This window comes from Nematolebias whitei, chromosome 8 (assembly GCF_014905685.2).
Source record: "Nematolebias whitei isolate Nwh7 chromosome 8, NemWhi1, whole genome shotgun sequence".
Classification (NCBI taxonomy): Eukaryota; Metazoa; Chordata; class Actinopteri; order Cyprinodontiformes; family Rivulidae; genus Nematolebias; species Nematolebias whitei.
This window is the reverse complement of record NC_056505.1, coordinates 26,610,127-26,636,278: the sequence shown is the minus strand read 5'-3', so window position 1 is coordinate 26,636,278 and position 26,152 is coordinate 26,610,127. Positions and strand designations below refer to the sequence as shown.

The following is a 26,152-nucleotide window of genomic DNA, read 5'->3' as shown; positions in this document are numbered from 1 at the left end:
ACCTAAAACGAGTAGAGCCCGAAGTATGTGCACTATTATATGGTCAGTTTATGAAGCGCAAAAAAGTGTCTCCTCACTGCATTTTAGCTGAGTAATCGGTATGTGTATCTTGATGTGTGTAAATCCCGCCTTTTCATTGCGCCGCTTCGTACACGGGTGAATAATTGGTGTAGACCTAGTCTTCCCAGTAGCTTCTCCTCAGCCTTTAGCCACGTTAGCCTCGTCAGGAGCTTGTAGTTGACCAGCGTTTTACACCCTGCTGGACGCACTGAGACACTGGATACGTGCTAATTTTTTTCACTACAAGACCAGGCAACTAATGAATGGAGATTTTTTTAGTATGGCAAAAATCAGTGGAGATGTACATTAAGCTGCTCTGGACAACCTGACTGCCCAGTCTTATCGGCTGACAGCTGTCACATAGCTGACTAGCTTGGAGAGCTAAGGCTAGCTGCAGTTATTTTTTAGCTCCCACAGTCTGGACAAGTTTGTCAGCCGGTGTGTAAGTAGGGACAAAGCGACAACTTCTGAAAGACGCTTGTCTCCTGCTCAAATCATGAGTTAGCTTAGGTAAGGAAATGCGAGCAGCAGTAATAATAATATTGGAGGTCCGGCTAGTTTAGCTTGTTTTATAGCTTTCATTCAATGTTAAAAAAGAAGCTGCTGAAGCCATACCACCGGTACCTCAGTGATTAAAGGCAGAACGTAACAAACAGTAACCTTTGTTTTAACACTGATTCGTTTTGGACTTTGGCCGGCTCTGGATATCAGGTGGAAATGAAGAAATTTTTTGATACACGTCGGGAGTTTGCGGGGTCTGGGCCTGGTTCTGGAGCCGGTGGAGGAGGCGCAGGTTCCGGCGGCGGTGTCAGTTTCATCGGCCGGGTCTTCAGCATCGGACGATATCAAGTGACTGTGGAGGAAATTATCGCCGAAGGTGAAATATGACTTTTCTGTGCATTACACACTTGAGTCCCTGAACGACAAGTTAGACAGTGAACTAGTGTCATGGTTGGTCCTACTTCCGGTCCAAACAGAAAACGCAACAACAACATGCTTATTTATTATGGTTTTTACCTGGAAAGGTATTGATGGTCCAGGTTACTGACTGGCTCAGGATCTTATTGCTGTTGTCAGGGACCCCCCCACCAACTTTTCACACTCTTTGTGTAGTAGAATCAGCAAGACTGAAAACATGCACCATATAGTTGGGTTGTTCAACAATAAATATGTTTTTTAATCTGCTTTGCGATATATTTGCTTCTCCAGTTTTGAGGGCTGTGAGGAATATGTCTGACTGGATTCACCATGGGAAATCACATGTAGTTGCCAAATTGAGTCATCTTGGTATTTACAGAGAGAGTTGCACAACAAATGTAGATTTCAGATCTAATGTTCAAATTTGGGATTGTTTAATTTTTGTCAAAATGTGACATTTTAAAGACGCATTCTGTCACAGGAGTCACATTAAGTTACCACGTGGCAAACATTAATGTCACAACTTTTCTGTGATAAAACAAGCCTGTAGGTCAGTCCTAATCAATAATTTTAAAGATATGTGTTAGAAACCATAACTTCTAAGGATATTTAAGCAAATTTCCCATGCTAATTAGCCATTGCAATGAGAGTCTGCTGTGCTCTGTGAGCTAGGAGGGTATGTTACTAAATAAATAATGAAACAAGACTAAGTAATTTATCAGTACTTTCCTATAAGTGAACCTTGTCTGTTTGGACACATTCAGACTTTATGAACAGCATGGCAAACTTTAGGAGTGTCCAGTATGGTTAGAGAAATATATGATTGATTATATGAATGCAAATATTTACTGAAAACAGGCTTTGAAACTGATAATAGGCACATACAAATATATATACATCATAAGCCAGATGAATATTATTTGTTGGCATTAGAAGTCAACACCATCATCTGAGGTTTATTTAGGGTCCGGAATAGACTTCTGTAATTTATTCTTGAAGATTTGTCCCAGTTAAAGTCCTAATATTCCTTGAAGGAATGCTTATCGCCTGCAACCTTTCATCCCAGAGTTTTAGACGAAGATCCTCTTGAGAAATGAGAGTTTAGCCATCAAACATGAAAATATGTTATGCACAATGTAATGTGATGTCTCAAGACGTCATGCTCAGAGAGTTCGTAGTGAATGACTCTCAGCTACTATCATGTTAAATTATAGCTCAATATCTGTAAAATTAACCGAGTTCTAGACATTTATAATGTTGGCTAATGTTGATTAGCTGTGATGGTCATTTTGAATGGGGCTAACTCCAAAAATTAATCAGTTGTAGATGTTCATCCAATAAGTACTTTGTGAATATTTCATCAAAATCTGATCTGTCCACTGATATTTATATGTGTTGTAAATCGCCTTCAACTACTACCACACCATTTTACCACAATATTTGTAAAATCGACTGAATTATGACTATTTTTGTATTTTCCTAGGTCAGTTGATTGTGGTGGCCGTCTTGAATTCGGTTGACTCCAAAAGTTGATCCGTTGTAGATGTACATCTAATGATTACTTTCTGCAAGTTTCATTCAATTTAGTCCAATAGTTCATGAGACATTTCCCTAACAAGTCACAGAGCACGTTCTAGCAGCTACTTTGATGTATACAACGCTACAAGGAGTGCCACCAAACAGCCTTAAGGACCAACTTTAATCGAGATAAAATGTGAACTAATTATAAAGTTAGAAACTTTATTTTAATTAACAATAGAACCGTTCGTTTTAAGAACAAAAACATTTGTTTAATGCCCAGAACCGAATGGCGAAGACATGGACAATGTTTTTGTCCGTGTGTTTGTGTGTACATGTCTGATAAAATATTTCATGAACCACTGACAGATACTGCCCTAAAATATGGTGTGACTGATCCTCAACTCATATTCTGAGGGCTAACAGATCGTTGTTTAAAATGGTGGCATTTGGAGTCAACTTTGTCTGTGTGCTCTGTGACTTGTGCAGGCTGTGTCTAAGAATGTTCATATGTGTAATAAGGGCTTTAAAGGCGTTTGCCACCTCAGATCTTCATTGTCTTTTTCAACACAATGTATAAAATTGTTTTCTGTGCACTTGCTTTGCTGTGTTTGCATGAGCCACAGTGGAATAATCCTGACAGTGGGTTACGTCAGACGACAGCGGCTATTTGGAGATGGACTTAGTCATTTAGTCACACAGTCTGCTCAAAATATAGACCTTTGCTAAGAAGGCTTGTAATCTCTATTTTACCACCTGAATCCTATAGATTAGACCGCCAAGACAGCAGTGCCTCAGCTATCTTTACTCTCATGGTTTACACACACATGGCCGCCATGGACGGTACTCTGCTTTGTCATGTAGGTCCTAATTTGTCCTTTTGTCTTTTAGCTGAACTGAAACGATCTTAAAAAATATTACTGTATAGCCTTTTTACTGGTGATTTTTTTTAAATATATTTTTGCTGGTATAGACGGCTGTAATGCAGCAGCATTCAGTCCTAATCAAACATCTGCTCGCAGTTTCACATTGAAGCCTAGTGATGAGTCTGCATGAGTCAGAGGCATTGCCACAAGCTTTCTGAGGAAAATAGACCTCAGAAGAACAAACATGGCAACAAACATCAGACGTTTATCATCAGAAAGCAGCTGCCTATCAACAACTTGATATAAACATTTAAATTTGCATCAAACTTGATCATGTATACAAGTCAAGGAGGGTATGAAAGTTACAGCATCAACACTGTTTACAGCTTTAAAACTCAACAACAGGAGTTTATAGTTTCAAGTTAACGCAACAATTTTAAATATATATATTTTAATTTATACAGAACATTAAATTTTGAGCTTTAGGGGTAAGTATTATATCATTATGGCTTAGTTCAGAAATAATCTGCAGTATTAAAGGGTGCATATTTTTCAAATGTATGGTTGTGATTTTTGTTACTACATGTATGTTCATCTTTTTCTTCCGTGATAATATCCCTGGCCTCTGCAGTTGGCTTATGAATTTTCTCACTTCCGTGGCCCTGTGTTGTTTTCGTCTCACAAACGCTGACTCGCATTTGCTATTTTAAACTTATCTCAGAAATGTGCCAGTCAGCCAGCCAACAAGCCGCTTTTCAAGTACAACATTTCGTCTGTTCACCGCTTTTTTTGTGTCTTTTATTTTTTATTTATTTAAGAGTGATGAAGTACTGCACACACAAAACTATTATCCAGGAGTTTTCCCCAAATTTCTTTACCATTTATCGTATTTATTTACCCGTTCAATTGTTCAAAATAACACTTGATATGTTTTAAATGATATTCGATGCTGCTAAAAGTCAGACATTTGGTAAAAATACACATTTTCTCATAGTGAATTTGTTTAAAAACATTTTATTGGTTTGAATATTGTTTGATTGACACTGTCCTCCTTATTTGCAGGAGGTTTTGCAATAGTTTTCTTGGTGCGGACACATCAAGGCCAGCGCTGCGCACTAAAAAGAATGTATGTCAATAATGAACATGACCTGCAGATCTGCAAACTTGAGATACAGATTATGGTGAGTATAAACCAGTTGAATACAACAAAATCATTAGGAGATGGTTCTGGAGCCGCAGACAAGTGAAGAATTTTTTATAGCAGTAAAATATAAACGTGAACTTAAAGCGCTTGATTTGATCAAATTTAAGGCTTATACTTAGAAGACAGTGAAGGTTATTACAAAAATCTTGGAGCTACGAAAAGTAACTAAAGGAAACTAAAAACTTTAGTCATAATTAACTTTTCAGTATGGGTTTTGTAGTTACCAGGTCTAAGTGGCGCCTCAAGTCTGAATATGTGTAATTTAATGTGAAATGTCTGATTTTACTTCCGTGTCCCATTTCCCAACTGGAGTCTTTTTCTGTTAATACCCAGTTCCTGCAGCCACGCCCTGGAATGACTAACAGTGGATGGTTATCTTTATCATTTCTATTCCTCGCAGATAAAAACTAATTCACAAACATGGAATAGTTGTTAGAATTTTGAAAACGATTTGAAAGATGTCACATGTCTGTCCTAATTCCTTTCTGTTTGTTTGTTTACACAGAGAGACTTAGTTGGTAACAGAAACATAGTTGGTTTTCTGGACTCCAGCTTAGCTGCAGTCGGAGCTGGTGATGTGTGGGAAGTCCTAATCTTAATGGACTTCTGTCGAGGTAAATCTGCCCACCCCCCACACTTTTCTGTCTCTAATTATTAAAGCTTCATTACCCTTAGCTGCTCGTTTCTGTATCCTGCTTTCTTCTGAGTCCAAAGGTCATCTGACAGCAGTAATGGTCAACAGAAGTTCAGTTTTCTTTAATGTTTTGATGTTTGTTTTTTAGGAATGTAAAAGTTGAGATGTAGTTGCTGAAGCATTTAAAGAGCAGTTTACAAATAAGTGTTTAATTTAGGGGGAAATATATTTAAATAAGTTAAGCTGCAGTGATAAACAAATTTGTTCTAACTTTTGAACACGTCGTTTCAAACAGTGTTGTTCAAAAGAATCGGAATAAACTTTATTGGCCTTGCACCGAGATACAACGCAAATAACTTTTGATAAATAAGAAAAAGTTAATTATTTGTTTTTTTCTGCTGTATAGAGATATTTGAAAATAAATATTTATGTAGTTTAAATGGGAAGTTATTAAACCTCACAGTTTTGTGGCACTAAGACTCAGAGGATGTCTTAAACATTTTTTCATAAAAGAATATTACTATGCTACGACGGAGCTTCAGGGCCACGCTAAGAAAAAATAATTAAAAGCCGTAAAATTATGAGAATAAAGTCATAAGAGACTTTTTTTTCCAGCTAAAGTTTATGGGTTTTTTAATTTTTCTTTCCATGAGTCGGATCCACGACACGACCTGTCATTCAGTCCACTAAGCATGTCTGCAAATAACCAATCCGAAGCTAAATGAGTCGCAATATTATCCGAACTCTGACACATAAAGCAGGTTTACTGTATTTTAACAGTGGTAAAATGAAGAATGTTGAGCATCCTGTTAAGTTATACTTTGGTATTGGTTTTACAAATAAGGAGATACTTAATCTGTTAGCACATCAGCATCAGATTATCATCAATATCAGGACTTTGAACCTGCTTACATTAATGTGGTACCCTCTGATGGGCTGCAGCAGCTCTCTGCAGGTGAGGAGCATTGAGCGTCGGATTGGTCATTTGCTGACACGCCTGCTGGATTGATTGACAGGTTGCATTGTGGATCCGACTCATGGGGGAAAAAAAAACGGAAAAAAAATAAATAAGCTGCAAATAAAAAAAATCTTATACGACTTTATTCTTGTAGTATTAAACTTTATTCGACTTTATTCTTGTAATTTTATGGCTTTGAAAAAAACATTTTCCTTAGCATGGCAATGTAATTTTAATTTTTTTTTCTTAGTGTGGCCCTAAAGCTCCATCGTACTATGCTGATTAATCAGGGTTGGTGTTTTTTTTTTTTATTAATTAATTAATTAATTTATTCATTTACTTCTCCCAAACATTTATCGACCCGTTTGTTTTATGCAGGTGGGCAGGTGGTAAACCTAATGAACCAACGATTACAGACAGGTTTCAGTGAAACTGAGGTGTTGCAGATCTTTTGTGACACGTGCGAAGCTGTTGCACGTCTTCACCAGTGCAAGACTCCCATCATCCATCGAGATCTTAAGGCAGGCTTCAATCAGTCTTTAATATTTATTTACTACCTACTGTCTTATTATGAGTTTTTATATATATATATATATATAATCTGACAAGTTTTGTCTTTTTCTTCCTCATGTAGGTTGAAAATATCCTTCTTCATGACCAGGGTCACTACGTGCTCTGTGACTTTGGAAGTGCCACCAACCGCTTCCAAAATCCTCAGACGGATGGGGTCGCAGTTGTAGAAGAAGAAATTAAAAAGTGTTTATTTTTTCGCACTCCTACGAGCACTGAATGCATCCTGTCCCCAGTTTAAAAGCTCATGTCTGTGCTCCCTTCTTCAGGTACACTACGCTCTCTTATCGGGCTCCAGAAATGGTCAACCTGTACGGTGGACAAGTCATCACAACAAAGGCGGATATTTGGGTCGGACTGAAGTTCTTAGAAAATTTACATATTCTGCTAGATTTAAAGTACAGGAAAAATGTACTTTGTGGTGTTTAAATGTTTAAAGCAAGACTTTACATGATTCTTGTCTTTTTAGGCCTTGGGTTGTCTACTGTATAAGCTGTGCTTCTTCACCCTTCCTTTTGGCGAGAGCCAAGTAGCTATTTGTGACGGCAGTTTTACCGTCCCTGACAACTCCCGCTACTCCCAGGATATGCACTGTCTCATTAGTGAGTAACTTTGTTTTGCACTATCCTACCTAATCCACACACAGCCTTTAAATGTATATTCAAATTTGACTGTACAATTTTATGTCTCTGTGGCAAAGTGTGTGCTTTATGTTGGGAACTTTTTAGGATACATGCTGGAACCTGATCCAGAAATGAGACCAGACATCTACCAAGTGTCCTACTTCGTCTTTAAACTGGCTCGACGAGAGTGCCCAGTTCCAAATTTATATGTAAGAAAGTCAGAAGAAAAGTGAAATGTGAATATGCTTTAGGAACAAAAAGGTTAAATCATGACATGATTTAACCTTTTTTGTTATCTACCTGGATGATTGAGCTTACAAACCTTTTAAAAAATGTTTTAGGATTTAAAATCTTTCTTTCTTTATATTTGTTTTTAACACAGCTTCCACATGTGTTTGCTTCTGCCTACTTGTTTCTCAAAGAAACGGAAATCTGAGACATAATCCTTTGTTTGTTTCTCTTACAATAGATAATTATGATATAATGGTGGGAGATGCTCATCATTGTTGAGGTGTAATTGAGTAACGCATATGTGTGTCGCTCTATGTCAGATAAATAGTGTCAATTTACTTTTTTAATACGGTATATGAATGTTTCTGTTCAGTGCCCTGAGACGACTCCTGTTGTGACTTGGTGCTGTAGAAATAAACTGAATTGAATTGTTCTGATATTTATTTTCTTCCTGTTAAAGAATTCACCCATTCCTGCAAAACTTCCTGAGCCCATCAGAGCCAGTGAAGCTGTAGCCAAGAAGAGTCAGACTAAAGCCAGGTGAGCAGAGACAAAATGGTTCAATTCTGATACCGTTATATTGATCAGTTTCTGCTGGGTGATCTTGCTTTTCTCCTGCTTCACTCTCCTCTACAGACAGGATGATTTTGATTTGGGCCACTCACTTTGTTTGTTCTCACATGTCTGAAGCTGCAACAACACAAACATTGTGTCTATGCGAGGCTACAATTTTCCTAATTTTATAAATAAAAAATTAAATTCAAAGCAACTTACAGGTGTAGAAATGTACATGGTGGTTTTAACTTTCAGAGTGTCACTGAATTTTGAAAGAGGAGGATTTTAATATTTTTTGGGGACAGAGCTATCTAGAGAGGAATTTTAACGACAACAAAAAAGTAGTTATACTAAACTTTACTATGTATTTGAAAAACATAAGAAGCTTGCCCATTTTGTGCTCTGCCCTCTTCTTGTTCTCCCATCAAGGCTCACAGATCCAGTTCCAACGACAGAAACATCAATTGCACCTCGACAGCGACCCAAAGCTGGGCAGGCACAGTCCCAGCCGATATCGGGCATTCTTCCCATCCAGCCAGCTCTCACCCCACGCAAGAGGCCTAATGTGGCTGCAGCAACTCCACCGGCTGTAGGTAAGAGTAACTCTGAGATCCTTCTCTCAGGGAATCTGGCAATGTTATTTTTTTAAAAGCACATCTGTGTTGGAATCAACAAGTTCCTTAATATATTGGCTGTACAGAGTTTCAGGTCATTCATCTGTGGTCCAATTGAAGGAGAATAAATTCAGTTGTGAGAGTCAGAGAGGTTTTATTGCCATTTCAGCTACATACAAGTACATACTGAAACGAAACGGTGTTCCTCCAGGATCACGGTGCAACATATAATAAATGCAAAAAGTCATCTAACCTAATCTTATTAATTAGTTCTAGAATTGCGCCGCTCAAGGTGGCTGCATGTTGGAGCAGCTCTGTTACTTTCATTCTGTGATTTTGCTTTTGGAAACTTTAATTCCTCTTTTTCTGGATGTAAATCACATTTTTTGGATGATTGTTTCCTCTGGTATCAGATGCTGTGCAGCTGGAAGTATTTTTACTGAAACTTTTTTTTAGTTTTGGACATTTGTTATGATGCGTAATCATGGCAACAAGGCAGTTTTCTACAACCAGCAGCTGATTAACATCTCAAAAGCTCAACTAATATCTCAAATACAGCCCCAAATCTCAAATGAGTTGAAAAGGATGTTCTGTGGATGCATTCTCATCTACCTGCCAGCTGTACTCGAGTGCCTGACCACTGAGATCCTGGAACTAGCAGGAAACACGGCTCATGACAGTGGAAGGACAGGATCTTCCCTCGGCCCCTACAGTTGGCTGTCCACAATGACGAGGAGCTCGGCAGACTGCTGGGAGGAGTGGCCATCGCTCTGGGAGGAGTTCTGCCCGGCATTCGGGCGGTCCTACAGCCCGGGGGAACTGAGAGGCCAGCCGAGTCTGGGTGGACGGATCGGACGGCATCTGCAGCCAGTTCCTTAGGATCCACTGTGAGATGGACCTTTACAAGAAATCCTTCCTGTCTACAACCATCAGCATCTATAACATCTCTTAATGAAATGAGGATAACGAGTTACTACAACAAATAATTTCCCTCTGGGATTAATAAAGTATTTTTGAATTTGAATCTAAACATTTCCATCTAAACAAATAATTAAGAGAGAAGACTAGAGACACATGTTGGTTAGTACAAGTGCACCGTAGGTGGTACGTAAGGTAGAAACATGTTCTGATATGTGGCTAGCAGGGTAACATTTTTCTATTTTATTAGCAGCAGAGCTATAAACTGTGTAAGGTGTAAAAATGTAAAACTAATTCCTAATGATAAATAAATACCAGTAAATAATAAATAAAAACTCATTATTTCTAACCTTTACTTCTTAATACCTTCAGGCTCTAATTCATGCTGACTCCCTTGATGCGTCTTTATCCGAGTATTTTCTGTATTTTAAAAATGTATACAAAATAAAATAATGCATTATTCAAATAAAATTCTTGTGTAATGACATGTGTAGATTTTATCTGTAGATATGTATTAATTGAAATGTGATTTTATTTTATTGAAACTTGTTCATAGCAACAGCTGTCTTCTCTTTGTGAAATTCACTCTTTGTTTAATATGAGTGTTATTGTACTTAATAACCCAAAACTTTAATAACGGATCATTTAAGACACGAGTTGTTTGTTATTCTGTGACATTCTGTTTTAAAGAAAACATGTCACTTTGCTCAGTGAGTTACAGATGGACCTTTTTTTTTGTCCTCCAGTCTTCTTTAGTTCAGATTCAAAATGTCCCTCCCATTCTTTGGTTTTCCTTCCTTCCAGGGGTTGGTATCAGTGTCCCAGCTGCAGCTCCTGTCCAACCTGCTCCACAGGCTCCAACTCTACAGGCTGCTCCACAGACGGCCAACATGCAGCCACAGCATCAGCAGCTCCTCATGAAGCAGCAGCAAGCTGCAGCCTTCATAAGCCCGCAGAGCAACCAACAGGTAGGAATATGGATGCAACCAGGATGGAGCTGCTGTAACTTAAATCTTTGTTTGTGCAATACAATAAAAAATAATCCAGGTTGAGGCATTCCCATGAGTTTGGAAAATCTGCTTTATTTTCCATTTTTCTTTAGTTTAAGAATAAAATCTTGTAGTATTCTCCAGCTTTTACGATTGGCTGAACAAACCATAGATTACCAACAGCATATAACATACTACACCCTCTGTCAAGACAGGAAGGGTTTTAAGGTCATGTCTAAACAATTTTTAGTTTGTTGTTCATCAGCGAGTGGAAACAAACATTCAGTTCAGTCTTCACAGAAGTGAACATCTTAGTAAATTCATCTCAGTGTTAGACTAAATTATTCAGCAAAACTGCAAAAAGTTCAAGAGCAACCTTTAAGAATCCATAGGCCTCAGTTAGCTTGTTAAATCCTAAAGTTTATACCAGTATAACTGGGAAAAGACTGAATGTGTATAACCTTTCGAGCAGGATTTTGAGAAAAAGCTAGTATGAATTTAAAACATTAAAGCGGAGTGTAGATTTGGAAAGTTGCAGCTAAACAAACCGCATGGTTTGAGGAACAATGTGATTAAGACTAATGAGATTAATTGTAAATATTTAGTCCCAATGCACACAACCAAATTCTGTTCTAACTAAAAACATAAAATTGGAACAAACCACTCATGGCAGCTGTCAAACGGAGTGGAGGAGAACAGATATTTGGGCTTTTTTTGTTTGTTTTGCAGCCACAAGGCCTTTGTGTCTTGCAGTCATTCAGCTACTTAATTATTCTCGAGTCAAGTCATTCAGTGTCAAACAGCTGAATCCAGGCCAAACTTGGCTCATGCATCAAGACAAAGATCCCAGCTACAGCAGCAAATCTATTGCAGAATGGTTGAATTTTTACACCTAACTAATTCTCTTTTTCAAAGTCTAGACCTCACCCTTATTAGAATGTTGTGATGAATAGTAAGAAAGAAAAAATGCTCAGACAAATTATGTCAGTGTTGTTTAGAATATTTGAATTTCTCTTTTAGTGTAAAAAACTGATGAGATCTTATGGTACTTACATTATTACTATTAAATCTTGATCTTGTAAGCTTCCATATTATGGTAGGGACTGAGGATTGATATGTGAAACAATGAAAATGAGGATGAACTTTTTATCACGACTGTGAGCACATTTGTACGACTCCATGTGTATCAGATGTTTTGGTTCAGTTTTTTGTTTTTACACAAAGAAAAGCATGATGATGCTTTGACACTGAGCTTTTCTCATAAATGGCTGTATGATATTCCAATTTAGCACCAACTACAGATGATGTCCCATCACCAAACACCTTTCCAAGCATCTACTCTGCTGCAGTCCAAAGTTAAACCTGTTCCTTCAGTCCTTACCCATCACGTTCAGCAGCATGTAGTCCATGAAACAGCAGCGTGTCATCTCACTCCCATCCCTGAGTGTGCAGCTCTCGGTCGTGCAGATGGCCCAGAGGTTGTGGTAACATCCTTCTCCTGCTGTCTGCTGCTCCTTGGGTCGGGGCTGATTAGTAGCTCATCTCTAACCAATCACTTGCAGCCTTTTGCTCTTTCCTTCTTCTTGAGCAGTGAAGACAGGATTGATCAGTAGATAAATGTGTTGCAACCTTGTAGAAATGCTTCTTGTGATGTGCTCTTTATTTAAAAGAATAACATTGCTCTTTCTTTTTTTTTTTACAGATATTTTTTAATCATTTTTACCTTTACTGCTACTTGGTTTACTTCAACCGTTGTCTTTTTGTTTGTTTTTCTCAAAGCTTGGTTCCTCTGCAGACTGATATTTTCTCACCTATCCATTTACTCGGGCTTATGCTTGGGATCTGATTTGTTTCCTCTGGATCAGTAATAAAAATATCCAAGTTTATAACTTGTTTTTTTTTTTATTGCCAGCTTTGCATTTTACCTATTCTTTTTTTAATTACAGGCTGCAGGCAGAGCGATTCACAAAGCTGGCTCTTTGACACCCCCCTCATCACCAAAGGTAGCCCCTAAAAGTGGCCACAGACGAATCCTGAGCGACGTCACCCACAGCGCCGTGTTTGGGGTCCCAGTCAGCAAGTCCACCCAGCTACTTCAGGCAGCCGCAGCTGAGGCCAGCCTAAACAAGTCCAAGTGAGTACAATTAACCCTTTTCAGCATTCACGAGTGAACTGTCCTTTCATGGCACAGAGGGAGTCTGGGAGGACAACAAGTGGCTCATTCATGTGACAGCAGCCTTTTTACATCCCTAAAAGTCACATTTTAGGAAGGTGCTCTAATTCAGTCCTAATGAAAATCTCTTTGCGTCAACTTGTAGAGGCAAACATCAGTTCACACCATCTTTATACCTTATGTTCAATTTCACTTTGCATTCTTAATAAACATTTTATATTTTTACTGCAGATCAGTTAGCACCACTCCCTCTGGCTCCCCGTGCTCGTCCCAGCAGAGCGTGTATCATCCAGGTGGTGCTGACGCTCCATCGGCGCTCGCAGCCCCCAACTCTCAGCCCAGCTGGAACCCCTTTGGAGATGATAACTTCTCCAAGCTGACGGCAGAAGAGCTGCTCAATAAGGACTTTGCTAAACTTGCTGAGAGTAAGTTGTGCACCGTGTGATCACGCCTGCAGGCCTCCTACTGTCTTGGTGTGATCTAAAACAACGTATTGTTTGTGTGTAATCAGCTGCTTCTGCAGGAGAAAGAGGCTCCAATTCCAATGAAAGTCTCATTCCAGAGCTCAATGCTTTTCCAGGTAAATTGTAATTCTTCTCATTAAGAGGTTTATGTGCGCTCTTAGATTTATAGTGCATTAAGGCATTTTTTGTTTGTTTTGTTTGCGCTATATATTTTAATTTCAGTTGTTTATGCTTCCATTTGATCCTTTACTCCCTCTTTTATTCACATTATTACTTCAAACATCTGCAGACATCTCAACGTTGTCTGCCCTTCACCCTTTTAATGCTCTTTCTCTCAGACACAGCAGGTAATGTTCTTGTGATACAAAATGCACTGAATATTTTCACGGTTCTCACATGCAGAACTCTGTCACAAGCCCATTCCTGCTGAGGTGGTTTCCTTGATATCACACACCTGATGCCGTTTTATGGAAGGCAGTTTTGTAGTTTAGGTTTGTACGCACAGCCCTATCTTGTTGGTGTAGCTAGCAGCTTCACACTGGCTTCTTGTCTGTGTCCATGAATAGACACCTTACAAGCGGCTAGATGGCATCTCTCTTGCAGATCTGTGCTTTCACCGTTGCCTGGTAACGTGAAGGACAAGTTCTCCTCTGTTAATTGGATTGCTTTGCTGCGGGAAGAGCCCGCTTACTGGTGCCATGAAGAACAGGAGAAAGTTAAACGCACTGTCTTGTTAAAACAATGTGCCTGACTTTTATATCCTTGTCAGATTAGCCTTTAACCTTTTACAGAGGTGTTTTCTTTTAGCCATTTAACCTACTTTTAGTAACTGCTGTTTAAGGCCTGCGCTGAGAGGATAACAGTCCAGCTAGTTATTAAGAAATAAGGGTGTGGTTAATCTTCTCTACCTTTAAGCTGTCTATATAATTCACTCAGGATGCACTCAAGCAATCACAGCCTGACATTTGTTGATGGAGCAGAAAATGTCTTTTGAGTACGAGAGATTTTTTTTTAAATGAACTAAAACTTGGTCGTTACAGTTTATTATTTCAAATGTTTAATATTAACTGGAATAATTAGCTTCATAAAACTGAGGATTCCTGAAAAACTTTGTCCATTTTGGCCCTTCTCTCATAGTGCTAGAGGCTAAAAGTCACATCTGCTGTGCCACTTTCTGAGTCAACTCATTCCTTGTCTACACCCCATAGCCCCATTTTGCCCAGTAGAAGTTTTTTGTGAGTATGAGCCGCAGCCAGCATTTGGTTATGTGCTTGGATTGTGTTTGTGTTGTTGATTATTATGGAGTCGCTTTGTTTTTATACAACTAAACTGGCGTTTATGACAAGTGATAAATCCAGTTTAACAGAAGTTGTTGACAGTGAATGTTTTAAAGAGTTTTACTAATTACAAACCGGATTCCAAAAAAGTTGGGACACTAAACAAATTGTGAATAAAAACTGAATGCAATGATGTGGAGATGGCAAATGTCAATATTTTATTCGTAATATAACATAGATGACAGATCAAAGTTTAATCTGAGTAAATGTAACATTTTAAAGGAAAAATATGTTGATTCAAAATTTCACAGTGTCAACAAATCCCCAAAAAGTTGGGACAAGTAGCAATAAGTGGCTGGAAAAAGGAAATTGAGCATATAATGAACAGCTGAAAGACCAATTAACACTGATTAGGTCAATTGACAACATGATTGGGTATAAAAAGAGCTTCTCAGAGTGTCAGTGTCTCTCAGAAGCCAAGATGGTAAGAGGATCACCAATTCCACCATTGTTGTGCAGAAAGATAGTGCAGCAATACCAGAATGGTGTTACCCAGCGTAAAATAGCAAAGACTTTTAAGTTATCATCATCAACCGTGCATAACATCATCAAAAGATTCTGAGAATCTGGAACAATCGATTTGCGTAAGGGTTATGGCCGTAAAGCTGTACTGGTTGCTCGTGATCTCCGGGCCCTTAAACGTCACTGCACCTCAAACAGGAATGCCACTGTCAAGGAAATAACAGAATGGGCTCAGGAATACTTCCAGAAATCATTGTCAGTGAACACAATCCACCGTGCCATCCGCCGTTGCCAGCTGAAACTCTACAGTGCAAAGAGGAAGTCATTTCTAAGCAAGCTCCACAAGCTCAGACGTTTGCACTGGGCCAGGGGTCATTTAAAATGGAGTGTGGCAAAATGGAAGACTGTTCTGTGGTCAGATGAGTCACGATTTGAAGTTCTTTATGGAACACTGGGACGCCATGTCATCCGGACCAGAGAGGACAAGGATAGCCCAAGTTGTTATCAACGCTCCGTTCAGAAGCCTGCATCACTGATGGTATGGGGTTGCATGAGCGCTTGTGGCATGTGCAGCTTGCATGTCTGGAAAGGCACCATTAATGCAGAGAACTATGTTCAGGTTCTAGAACAACATATGCTCCCATCTAGACGTCATCTCTTTCAGGGAAGACCCTGCATTTTTCAACACGATAATGCCAGACCACATTCTGCAGCAATCACAACATCATGGCTACGTAGGAGAAGGATCCGGGTACTGAAATGGCCAGCCTGCAGTCCAGATCTTTCACCTATAGAGAACATTTGGTGCATCATAAAGAGGAAGGTGCGACAAAGAAGGCCCAAGCCGATTGAACAGTTAGAGGCCTGTATTAGACATGAATGGGAGAGCATTCCTATTTCTAAACTTGAGAAACTGGTCTCCTCTGTCCCCAGATGTCTGTTGAGTGTTGTAAGAAGAAGGGGGGATGCCACACAGTGGTAAAAATGGACTTGTCTCAACTTTTTTGGGATTTGTTGACGCCATGAAATTTGGAAACAACAGATTTTTCCCAATGATACATTCTCTCAGTTTAAACTTTTGATCTGTGATTTGTGTTCTATTCTGAATAAAATATTAGATGTTGGCACCTCCACATCATTGCATTCAGTTTTTATTCACAGTTTGTTTAGTGTCCCAACTTTTTTGGAATCCGTTTTGTATTTCATTTGTTTAACTAATTGTAAGATGTTAAAGTTTGTACTGACTAATGAGTTGAATGTTCAGGAACCTTTAATGACTGGCCCTGAAGTTTGCAGCATGTAATTCATTTAAGTGAATTCACTTACAGATTTTGATGCTTTTATTTTGTTACTGGATTTTTTTTTTTATTTTTTTTTTGAGAGAGATACTTACTCAACATGGAGGCAACAAACTATGTACAATATTTCAAATATTTTGAAAATGTTCTGGTTTAATTAGAATTTTATGGGATTCTACTAATTTTGTAGGGGATTTAAAAATATATTAATTCACAGCCCAGTAGTTTTTAGTATTTGTATAATATGAAAGAGTAAAGTTGAAAAATACGAGGCCAGCATTAAATAACTGTGTAACTATTTGCCTGCTTATTGTGAACACTTCGTTGTGATAGTATTTGTTTATCTGACGTGAACTCTGCTTCGTGCGCTGCAGACAGTTCTGAAAGTTTTGTAATGATTGGAGCTGGAGGAGCTCTGCTGGCCAAACCAGTGTCACTATTTTCAAGTTTCATAAAGTAGCTTATCCTGTTGTATTTGTTGTAAAGAGGAAAACAAAAGACGTTTTATACCTGCACATTTATTTATTAACCTTTATTTAACCAGGCAAATCCCATTGAGATTTTGCAAGGGAGCCCTGGGCCTGAAGGCAGACTAACATGCATGTTTTTGGTCTGTGGGAGGAAACCGGAGTATCTGGAGAAAACCCACGCAAGCATGAGAAGAACATGCAAACTCCACACAGAAAGACCCCAGGTCCTATTGGGGATTGAACACAGGACCTTCTTGCTGTGAGGCAACAGTTAAAACCACTGAGCCGTCGTGCAGCGATGTGACACATGTGATTTATGCATGTCATAACTCTAAAACTGGCTGATGGTCGGTAGTTTCCCTGCTATTTTATGGTAAAAAGGCTTATTTTGAATACAATATATTATTACCCAAAAATTAACCTTGGTAATTGTGTCACTAAAAACATCCCTTAAATAATTGTTTGTTTTTGCTGCATCTTGACCTTTCAACTTTTGCTTTTGCCTTCAGTATTTGTGCTGAAAGCTTCAGTGTCTGTTCTTAAGTTGATCAAGTCTTTTTTTTTAAGTGATCCATTTTTGCTTTTTTCCCACTTTCAAGAAAAAAAATCACACTCTGTGGGAAAGGAGCAAATATGGTCCCTACTAAACAAACATGTTTTTGTCCGTAAAACTAACATTTACTTTCATCTTTCTGTCTCTGTGTAGCAAAGACAGAAGTGTGTGTGGATTCGCTGATTCCTGGTTTAGATGCGCCCCAGACCCAGCAGCATTCAAGCCAGCCAGAGTGTGTTGCTGCCAGCATGACAGGTTAGCATTCTGAATTACAGAAAAGAAAAAGAAACGGCTGACTGAACACTGGTTTATAACCTCTTTGTGAGATGAAGCTGCTCTGGTAAAAACACTTGTGTGAAAGTTGTTTTGAACTTGGCTTCTGGATTAACTGCAGGGTGAAGCAGTGATACGGATCGAAACCCAAAGGTTTCCTGAAGTGGGAACTTTTGTTTTCAGTGAGCACTATTAAGATTTTTGAAATCATATTGTAGTCATCTTCCTTCTAAACGTCACATTTTACATTGAGGCCTGCATTTAGGTTTTGAGCTCACAGTTACTGCTGCGTTAAGTTGTAAGCTACATCAGAGTCAGAGAGTCAGAGTTTCTTTATTGTCATTCGCACCTCATGTGGTACATGTGGTGGAGCGAAATTATGTACACAAGGTCCCAGTTACATCCAACAATAAAATGTATAAGAAAAACAGTAATAACATCTAAGATATGAACTAAGAAAAACATTAACTAAATATACACTAAGCACTCATAACATAAAAACATTGAACATCAGCACAAACATGAACATGAGTCTGTGTGAGCAGATGAGCACGCATGAACACATCAACATTGAAACAGATCAGCAGCAACATGAAACATCAGCAGCAACATGATGTGATTTTTCACAGTGATTATTCTAGTTAGAGATTCATGAGTCTAACAGCCTCAGGGTAGAAGCTGTTTCTCAGTCTAGTGGTTCTAAATGCTCCTCAACCTCCTTCCTGAGAGGAGTGGGGCAAAAAGTGTGTGTGCTGGGTGAGTGAGGTCCTTCATGATGCAGGTAGCCCTCTTCCTGCATGAATAAATGGCTGTCTTGCTAACAAATTCATCCCTGCACTGCTAACAGTCATAGTTTATCGTGACCCTCTGGCTTTGCTTCATTCTGCCTCAGATTCCTTCACTGGGGACGACTCTCTGTTGGGTTGTGGTCTGCTAACTCATGCTTCTTGCACAAACCAGCACGTCACTGGTCTCTCTTGCGCCTACTCTTCTGTTCCCCCTGGTTGTGGCTCTGGATCCTGTCTGGAGGAGCTGCAACCTGATCAGACTGCTTCTGGTAAGAACTTTCTTTTGTGGTGTTTTGATCACACAATTGAAACCTCGACAGATCACCCTCAAAGAAGCAGGGCATATTTATTCATGGATAACTGTGGCTTAGACGAGGAGATTGAAATACCGTATTTTATGGTGTATAAGTCGCATCAGTCAAAAAAAGCATCATGAAGAGAAAAAAAACATAAGTTGCTTTGGTGTATAAGTTGCATTTATTATGCGTCACCGCTGACCCATCGCATTTATTTACTGGTCAAAACAGCTTCATTTCGCCTGGGCGACGCGGCGCCATCCATCCATGGTGGCCAGAGCCGCTAGCTCTCCAGCGTTCCTCCGCCTGCACCAGCTAAGTGAAGCGAGCGCGCACGGGAGAACTCGCTGTTGCAGTTCTTAGAAATTTAAAGCGTCAGTCAAAAATTGCATTATGAACATTAAAAAAAAATGTATATAAATCATTGTGACGTATAAGTCACATGACTGACAAATCTTTGAAAAAAAACTGCGACTTGTACGCTAAAAAATATGGTAGACTGTGAATGACAACTTCATAAGGACCTAGATTTCTTTCAAGATAAAATAAAAAAATGTGACATAATTGACTTTTAAAAACTTCTTACTGGGTTGACCCCATCCATTTTTAATTTGCTGCATACTTTTATCTTTCATGTTCTTCTCTGCGGCTGTGGATTCTTCCTTTGTTTTCACTTCACTCACTCTTCCTTCACTGCAGACTCTTCTTTCCTAATGTCTGGTGGGAAGAAGGTCAATGATGATGAGTTTGACCCTATTCCTGTGCTCATCCCAAAAAATTCAAATCAAGGTAAGGCTGAGAGATTTGTGACATGAGCACCTGCTGACGCCAGAGAGACTTGGGCCCTAGTTTAGTCATCACAGCTTGTTTTTGTGATTGCTAATTAAAGAAGGCTTGTATGAGTGCGCTTGTCACATTGAGGCTGTTTGTCCCCTCATCGAGCTCTCACATTAGTTATTTCCTTTGTGCCTGAAGTGAAGCTGCGAGTGCAACAGTTTCTCTCTACAGAGTTTATCTTGATAATTCCCTCATGTTAGAATGGCGTTCCCTTGCTCCCCTTCTATAATGATGCAGCTGTTTAAACATGATCCCAGCTTATTCTCTGCTTCTTCTCTCCTTCTGTCCCTGTTCATGCATACCTCCCCTCGTTCTCACTTATTATTTTTCCCATACTACTCCTCGTTAATGACCTTTCTCATTTGCTTGTCTTTTACAATTGCCCTTGGCTCCTCCATGCCCATCTCTGTCTCTTTCTTTCTTTCTTTCTGGCACGTTTTCAGGTGGGCACTCGCGCAGCAACAGTGGCAGTTCAGAGTCCAGCATCCCCAACTTGGCCCGCTCTCTTCTCCTGGTGGATCAGCTCATCGACCTCTAGAGGGGGGTGGGGGAGGTTGAAGGGGCAGAGTACAAAACCTTAATGAAGGGAGGGGGGGGCGGGGAATGGAGGGACAGAGATGGGCAACAGAGGCACTTAACGTAGCAACTTCTGAAGTGAAAAAAGCCAGCATGGATTGGTTCAGGCGAACCATTCTCTTTATGTGCCTCCTTGGCCTCAACTCCATCTCTAGTAGCCTGATAAGCTGGTTTCATGCATCTCTGCTGGCCGTTGACATTTCCACGCTGGTAAAAACTTTTGTCTTTTTTGGTTTGTGTTAACGCCTGAGCATATCGTCTGCTTTTGTCCCCGCTTCACCATGGTCTTTTTCATGCCTTCCCATACTTGCATTAATAGCCCTCGTTGAGTGCACGCCCATGGTGATCGACCCTCGTATGCACTGCTTGATCACAGCTGCGTTGTGTTCACCTGGTGTACTTGTTGAAGGCAGAAGTTATAAACACACCGCCCTCATGGTCATGGGAGTTGATGGTCTGATTAGAGAGTGAGGACCGGAATTAAAATCGTCCTCTTACACTTTTAAGGTCAAATGTTTGAGCTTAATTATTTGAGCGTGTAACCTAAATGAACATGGATGTTTCCTGGTGCACAGATTGAACCAGTCTGTGAAGAAATGAGAAGGAAAAAGTCAGCTTCTGGGCAGATATCTGTTGTTAACTGGTGTACAAGAAGATTTAGTCTGCCCAGTCCAGACATTTTGTTTGGACATGACTGTGATGCATAAAGTGTTTGGAACCTAAAATGTTCAGTCCTGCTTGTTCTTCTGCAGATTAATCAGTAATTATTACTAACACTTGAGTACATTCATTAAGCTTCAAGACATCATCTTAACTATACACAGTTTCTTCTTTTTGAATGTTAAAGTACTATTGATTTTAAAGCCGTGATGATGTCTGGGTGTCCTGAATCGGCTGAAGTTGATGTTTACGCAGCCGATCAGTTTGAGCCCACAACAACATGCTATCACTGCATTAGGTTTTTAATCAATTTAATCTTGATTTTTTTTTTTTGATGTACAGATGCTTAAATTCTCATGTTTAAAACTTGTTTTCAACTGATATCAGCAGAAATTATTGATCGGAGGCATTACCAAAGCTAAAGGATATGTTCTATTTGTGCCGTTTGCCATGTCTCATCCTGCTCTCAGTGTAGATGACACAAGTCATACAGAGGAAGATGCAATTTAGAGATTAAGTTCATTTGTGTGGGCACCATGTTATGAAATTAGCTTTATTTAAAAACGTCTGTCTGTACCTAGCCAGTCCCCTCTTACATGTACCATGAAGTCAGTCATTAAATGTGGCAACATTTTACACAAAACGAGCCATGTTTATTGGATCTGTGGGCCTAAAAAAAACATTTCAATAATTAGTCTTGTCAGCTTTAGTAGAATTATTTTTTCATGTGTGTGTTTATTATTTAAAGGCTTTTAATCTTTAATGATATGACTAAACGTGACTTACTGATTGTGATTTTGAATGAATGTATGACCAGAGAAACATGTTTGAAAATGTGCAAGATTTTGAAGGCTATAAAGATAAAACCTATTTGTGTTTGAAGCCGTACTTAGTGTAAAGTTGGACTTTTTTTTCTTTGTCCCTTTATAGTTCATCTCCCTTATCAATATTTAATTTTAAATGTTTTTCCTTTGAAACAAAATGCTCCTGAATAGATCACAGTTTAGTGTTTTGTTATGTTCTTTTTAACAGCTTGCCGTTAAAACGGTGGAGCTACATTTTCTCTGATATCAGGGACCCAATGAAGGAATTTACTTCCTGATGACTTTCACTTCTCACAACTGTCCTCCGTTTGTTTTCCTGAACCGACAAAAGTTTGGATGAAAGTTGTATAAAAGTCTTATTGCATTTGATTTCAGTCGCTACAGTTGATTTTGTGTGTTAAGTGTCCAAATTCCCACCAAGTATTACTTTATGAAGTTTCAGTGTATATTCATACGCTGTAAACTCGTTTTTATGTAACCTTTACAAGTTTAAACTGAACATTTTTATCAGATATTCCATCACTTGTACAATTCATGTTTAAGTTTTGGGACCAGTTTTGTTGGATTTTTCTAAAATTTCTGTTGAGGAGTGAATTTTGGTATTCCTCTTTGTCTCCTCTCAATCTTTAGTATTTACAGTGAAGTCATTAGCATCGGTCTATGCAACCCAAGATAACGTGTCACATTCTTATCAGAAACTACATATTTTAGAGCTTTTACAGGAAAGTTAAACTTGTGTCGCTGTGGGGATTTTATTTGCCTCTTGTTCTGGTTGAGTTCGAATATTTCAGATGCATTCAAAATGTTCTTTCTGAGTTGGTAGATGTTCTTGTGTCGGGGTCCTTGTGTTTCTGTCCTTTTTTAATAAATCAAGAGATCCAGTTTAATGACAGGCAATAGAGAGGTAATTAAACTCTTAGTATGTAATTGTTTTTGGGTGTTTAATTTTTTAAAGAAATTTGTAATAAGTCTTAAGATTTTCCAATTTTGGTGAATTATTGTGATTCTTGACCGGACTCGTCTTACTGTTTTGAATTTTGTTTCTGTTAATTACATGAGCTTTCTATAGCAACATAATAAGCAGTCATTATTTGTTGATATCTGGCTGTAGTTAAAAATGTGTTGCATCAAAAAATGAGGTTTGGGACATTTAAAATAGAAGAATGTTTGAGGGGGGGCTCTCCGAGATGTAAAACAAAACCGAACTGGTGTTTTCCTTTAATGGCTGCAACTAACATCTCTGCCAAGCTGCAAGCTAACAGCTGCTGTCGACACCTCTGAGGTAAGACTGACCCATTTCCACTAATCCGTGCAAACCTTTCTGTCTGTTCACATCTGTTCCCACCTTGGCTCTGAATGCTTTCCCCCCTTGTTTCCACAGACCTGTTGAGTCTGTCTAAACTCCCTGAATCTTACCTTAATTAATACTAACAAGAATCTAAACTGCTCGTCCCTCGCCTGCTGTAAACATTTGAGTCCGCAGCTGCAACTAAGTTGTGGAAACAAGGTTATTAATGTTGTTGTAGCAGAGCTGTTAGTCTTGTCTGTCCTATGACTTGCTCAGAGTAGAGTTTGTTTGGTGGCCTTGTGCTGGTTCATCATCGTTGGGTCATTCTCATTGATCGGTGGTGTACAAATCTGAGAGCTGGTTCATCAGTCATATTGATGTGAAACTGCTAGCTGATATTCTGGTAGCTACGTAAATGTCCAGCTGTGCTCCCAGACTTTTATCCACTCATGTTAGTTCACATGTTATTCTCCTGTCTCTGCTGTCCTGTACAGATCTCCAAGGGGAGAGTAATGGGTACTCTGTGCTCGAGGAGGGTGTAGAAACTGAAGATCTTGAAGGAAATGCACTGAACGATGATAGCTCCGAGCACTCCAGTGATGAAGATGAACAGAAAGAAGCTCATAAGTTGGAGCTACAGGATGGAGGAGCAGTTGAGAGTGATGTCACTGCCCATGACTGCAGTGGCTCTAGACCTCTGCTGATGGACTCTGATGAGGACGAGCACAGACCTCAGCTGGCACTACAGTCATCACTGCACCCCAACACATTACCAGTACAATCGTCCGCCACCTTCCCCCAACCTACACCAAGCACCTTTGGTCACAGTCAGTCCTGGCATGTATCCGAGCCAGCAAAGGGGACAGATGTCACTCCAGATGTCTTCTCTAAAGCTCCTTTTCCAACTGCACAAGAGGACTCCGTGGATGTTTTTGCCAATGCTCCATTTCTGCGTGCCCCGCTTGCAGCTCAGCAGCAGCCCGACGTGTTCTCACAGGCTCCCTTTGGGAAAAGGAAGGAACACACAGCAGCACAACCGAAGACCTCGTACTCCCAAGCAGCTCAGAGTCTAACTGATCAGGGAGTGCTGGCACAAATGGTCCAACAACCGTTCCGGCCTCAAGCTCTATCCAAATACTCCAGACACTTTGAGGGGTCCGTGCTGCAGCAGCAGGGTGCAGCTCACAGAGCTGCGTCCGATGTGAGCAGGCAGGCTGCTGTGGCAGCAGTTCCTGCTGGACCGCTTCACTCCTGGACCTCTGAAGTAAACACTGTAGACCCCTTCATCTCTGCACCCTTTAACCTAAAAGCGCCACAAGAAAAACCTTGAAGTCAGAAAACCAAGTAGAGGAAATCTGCAACACTGAATTATGCAAACTACATCAGACGTCCTGCATGCTGTCTCCAGCACTGCAGCTGGACTGCAGACCCGCAAACATCTCATCCTAGATTAGATCTAGTAGTGGAAGGTCATCATTCCTACCGTATTAGACCTTTTTTTATGTTTTGCCTCCAAACTTTGAGTTACATTTAATCATTCTGATGTAGATCCTCACAAATACAATGTGGTGGTGAAGCATTTGTTTTTCTGTCTACCTCAGTTATTTTATTTGAGGACATTTGCACAGTAAATTGGCTGAAGCTTTAACACAACTACAACCTGTACATTTATTGCCTCATTCTTCCATCACTCTCAGGAAGGAAACACATTGGCATCACTGAAGACAGAAAAACTGTATAAAACTACTAGAGGATAAAATCATGTTATTTAGGTTTAATGATGCAAAATCATGTGCAAGTCTGTAGATTTGGTCCCTTAGTTTTGACAAATAGATGCTGGGTAAGAGTGAAATACTTTAGACATTTCAAGATAACATTTATTGACATGAAATATAACATTTCTATTCCCAGCTTGGATTTTTTTTTTTTTTTTTTTTCATGGCTGTCTTGTTTATGGTCACGGTCCTATAAAAATGGATTTCCTGTTTATTTCATCTGTCTGGATCGTGTGTATTTGTTGGACCAGAAAATTCACGGAATTAGGTTCTATGTGATGTCAAAGAAAGAATATAGATTTTTTTTTTTTTTATTCCTTTCACGATCAATCCTGCTATTTGTGTCTTTTTAATAAAACCGCTGCATGTCCAACCATTAACTGCACATGGTTTCACCACCAGATACTTCAGTCTGCAGTTCACTCAACCAGCGCCATGATCTGTTTTTAACACGTTTGATTTCCAGAACGTCTCTTTACTGAACAAGTGAAGGTAACATTTCTGACTCGTAGCTACTGATGTTCCAGCCACAGGCTGTGTGAGATCAAAAACACATCTTTTGGATTTATTTCCATCAATTGGACATGGTTTCTGAACACTAACTGGTTCTCACTTTTACAACAGAGGATCTAGACTGTTTCAACCCAAAGCTTAAACTGACTTTTTTTGTTGTTGTTATTGTTGTTTAACAGTTTTTTAATTTTTTTTTTTTTTAAATAAACCTGAATGTTCCTCACCCAGCCTGCACATATGAAGATTGCACAGTCACCAACAAAGAGTCGGGTCTCTTAAAGAATGTGTGTTGTCAGCTGTAAAGATGCATTTTAAGTGCTGTTTGACAGAAAACAAAGAACTGAAGGAACAGCAGAGGATGCTGTTGGACAATAAAAGCACTCCAAACGCTTGTTCTGCTGCACGGCCTGCCTTTGAAAAGAATGTTGTACACGAACCCAATAAATGAATGTAAATCCAATTTTCCACAGGCTGTGCAATTTTTTTGTTTAAAAATCTTCATATCATGCACATTGTATTCTGTTACACCTTACTGTAGTTTAAATTGATTGTTACCTGGGCAGGTGATACTGTCAAGTACAGAAACACAAAAGAAGTCCAGTTTCTTTAATGCAAATACTTTGAATTGTTCCATCCTGGTTGACAGAATCTACACCAACGAGCTCATTGGTCTGAAATGTAACCCAAACTACAACGAACATCCAAAGAGTTGAAATGCCCCAAACTACATAAATAGGACTGTTCACAAACCTTGAGTGTAAACTTTTACTTTTTATTTATTTTTCCCCTAGCTGCCAGATTTTCTGTCTGGTCAAGTGGCCGTAATATTGCTTCAGGCTTTTTGAATGTCTTTAAAATACATTTTGGCTGCCGTTTTATGAATTTTCATCCCAGTACCCGACTATTA

At 39.3% G+C, this 26,152-nt stretch overlaps 1 protein-coding gene across 1 annotated transcript; it reads left to right on the top strand.

Annotated features, from left to right (window-relative positions):
• Nucleotides 1–222: 222 nt before the first annotated feature.
• Nucleotides 223–24,385, top strand: LOC119413475 (AP2-associated protein kinase 1). The gene is made up of 19 exons (XM_037680525.1): nucleotides 223–937; nucleotides 4,425–4,543; nucleotides 5,072–5,180; nucleotides 6,537–6,679; nucleotides 6,793–6,914; nucleotides 6,998–7,079; nucleotides 7,198–7,330; nucleotides 7,457–7,560; nucleotides 8,043–8,122; nucleotides 8,567–8,730; nucleotides 10,474–10,637; nucleotides 11,948–12,136; nucleotides 12,605–12,792; nucleotides 13,063–13,256; nucleotides 13,343–13,411; nucleotides 17,569–17,670; nucleotides 18,581–18,745; nucleotides 19,472–19,561; nucleotides 23,452–24,385. Exons 1-19 carry the CDS (start codon nucleotides 778–780, stop codon nucleotides 24,285–24,287), a joined length of 3,213 nt encoding a protein of 1,070 aa, XP_037536453.1. The 5' UTR covers nucleotides 223–777; the 3' UTR covers nucleotides 24,288–24,385.
• Nucleotides 24,386–26,152: the final 1,767 nt, after the last annotated feature.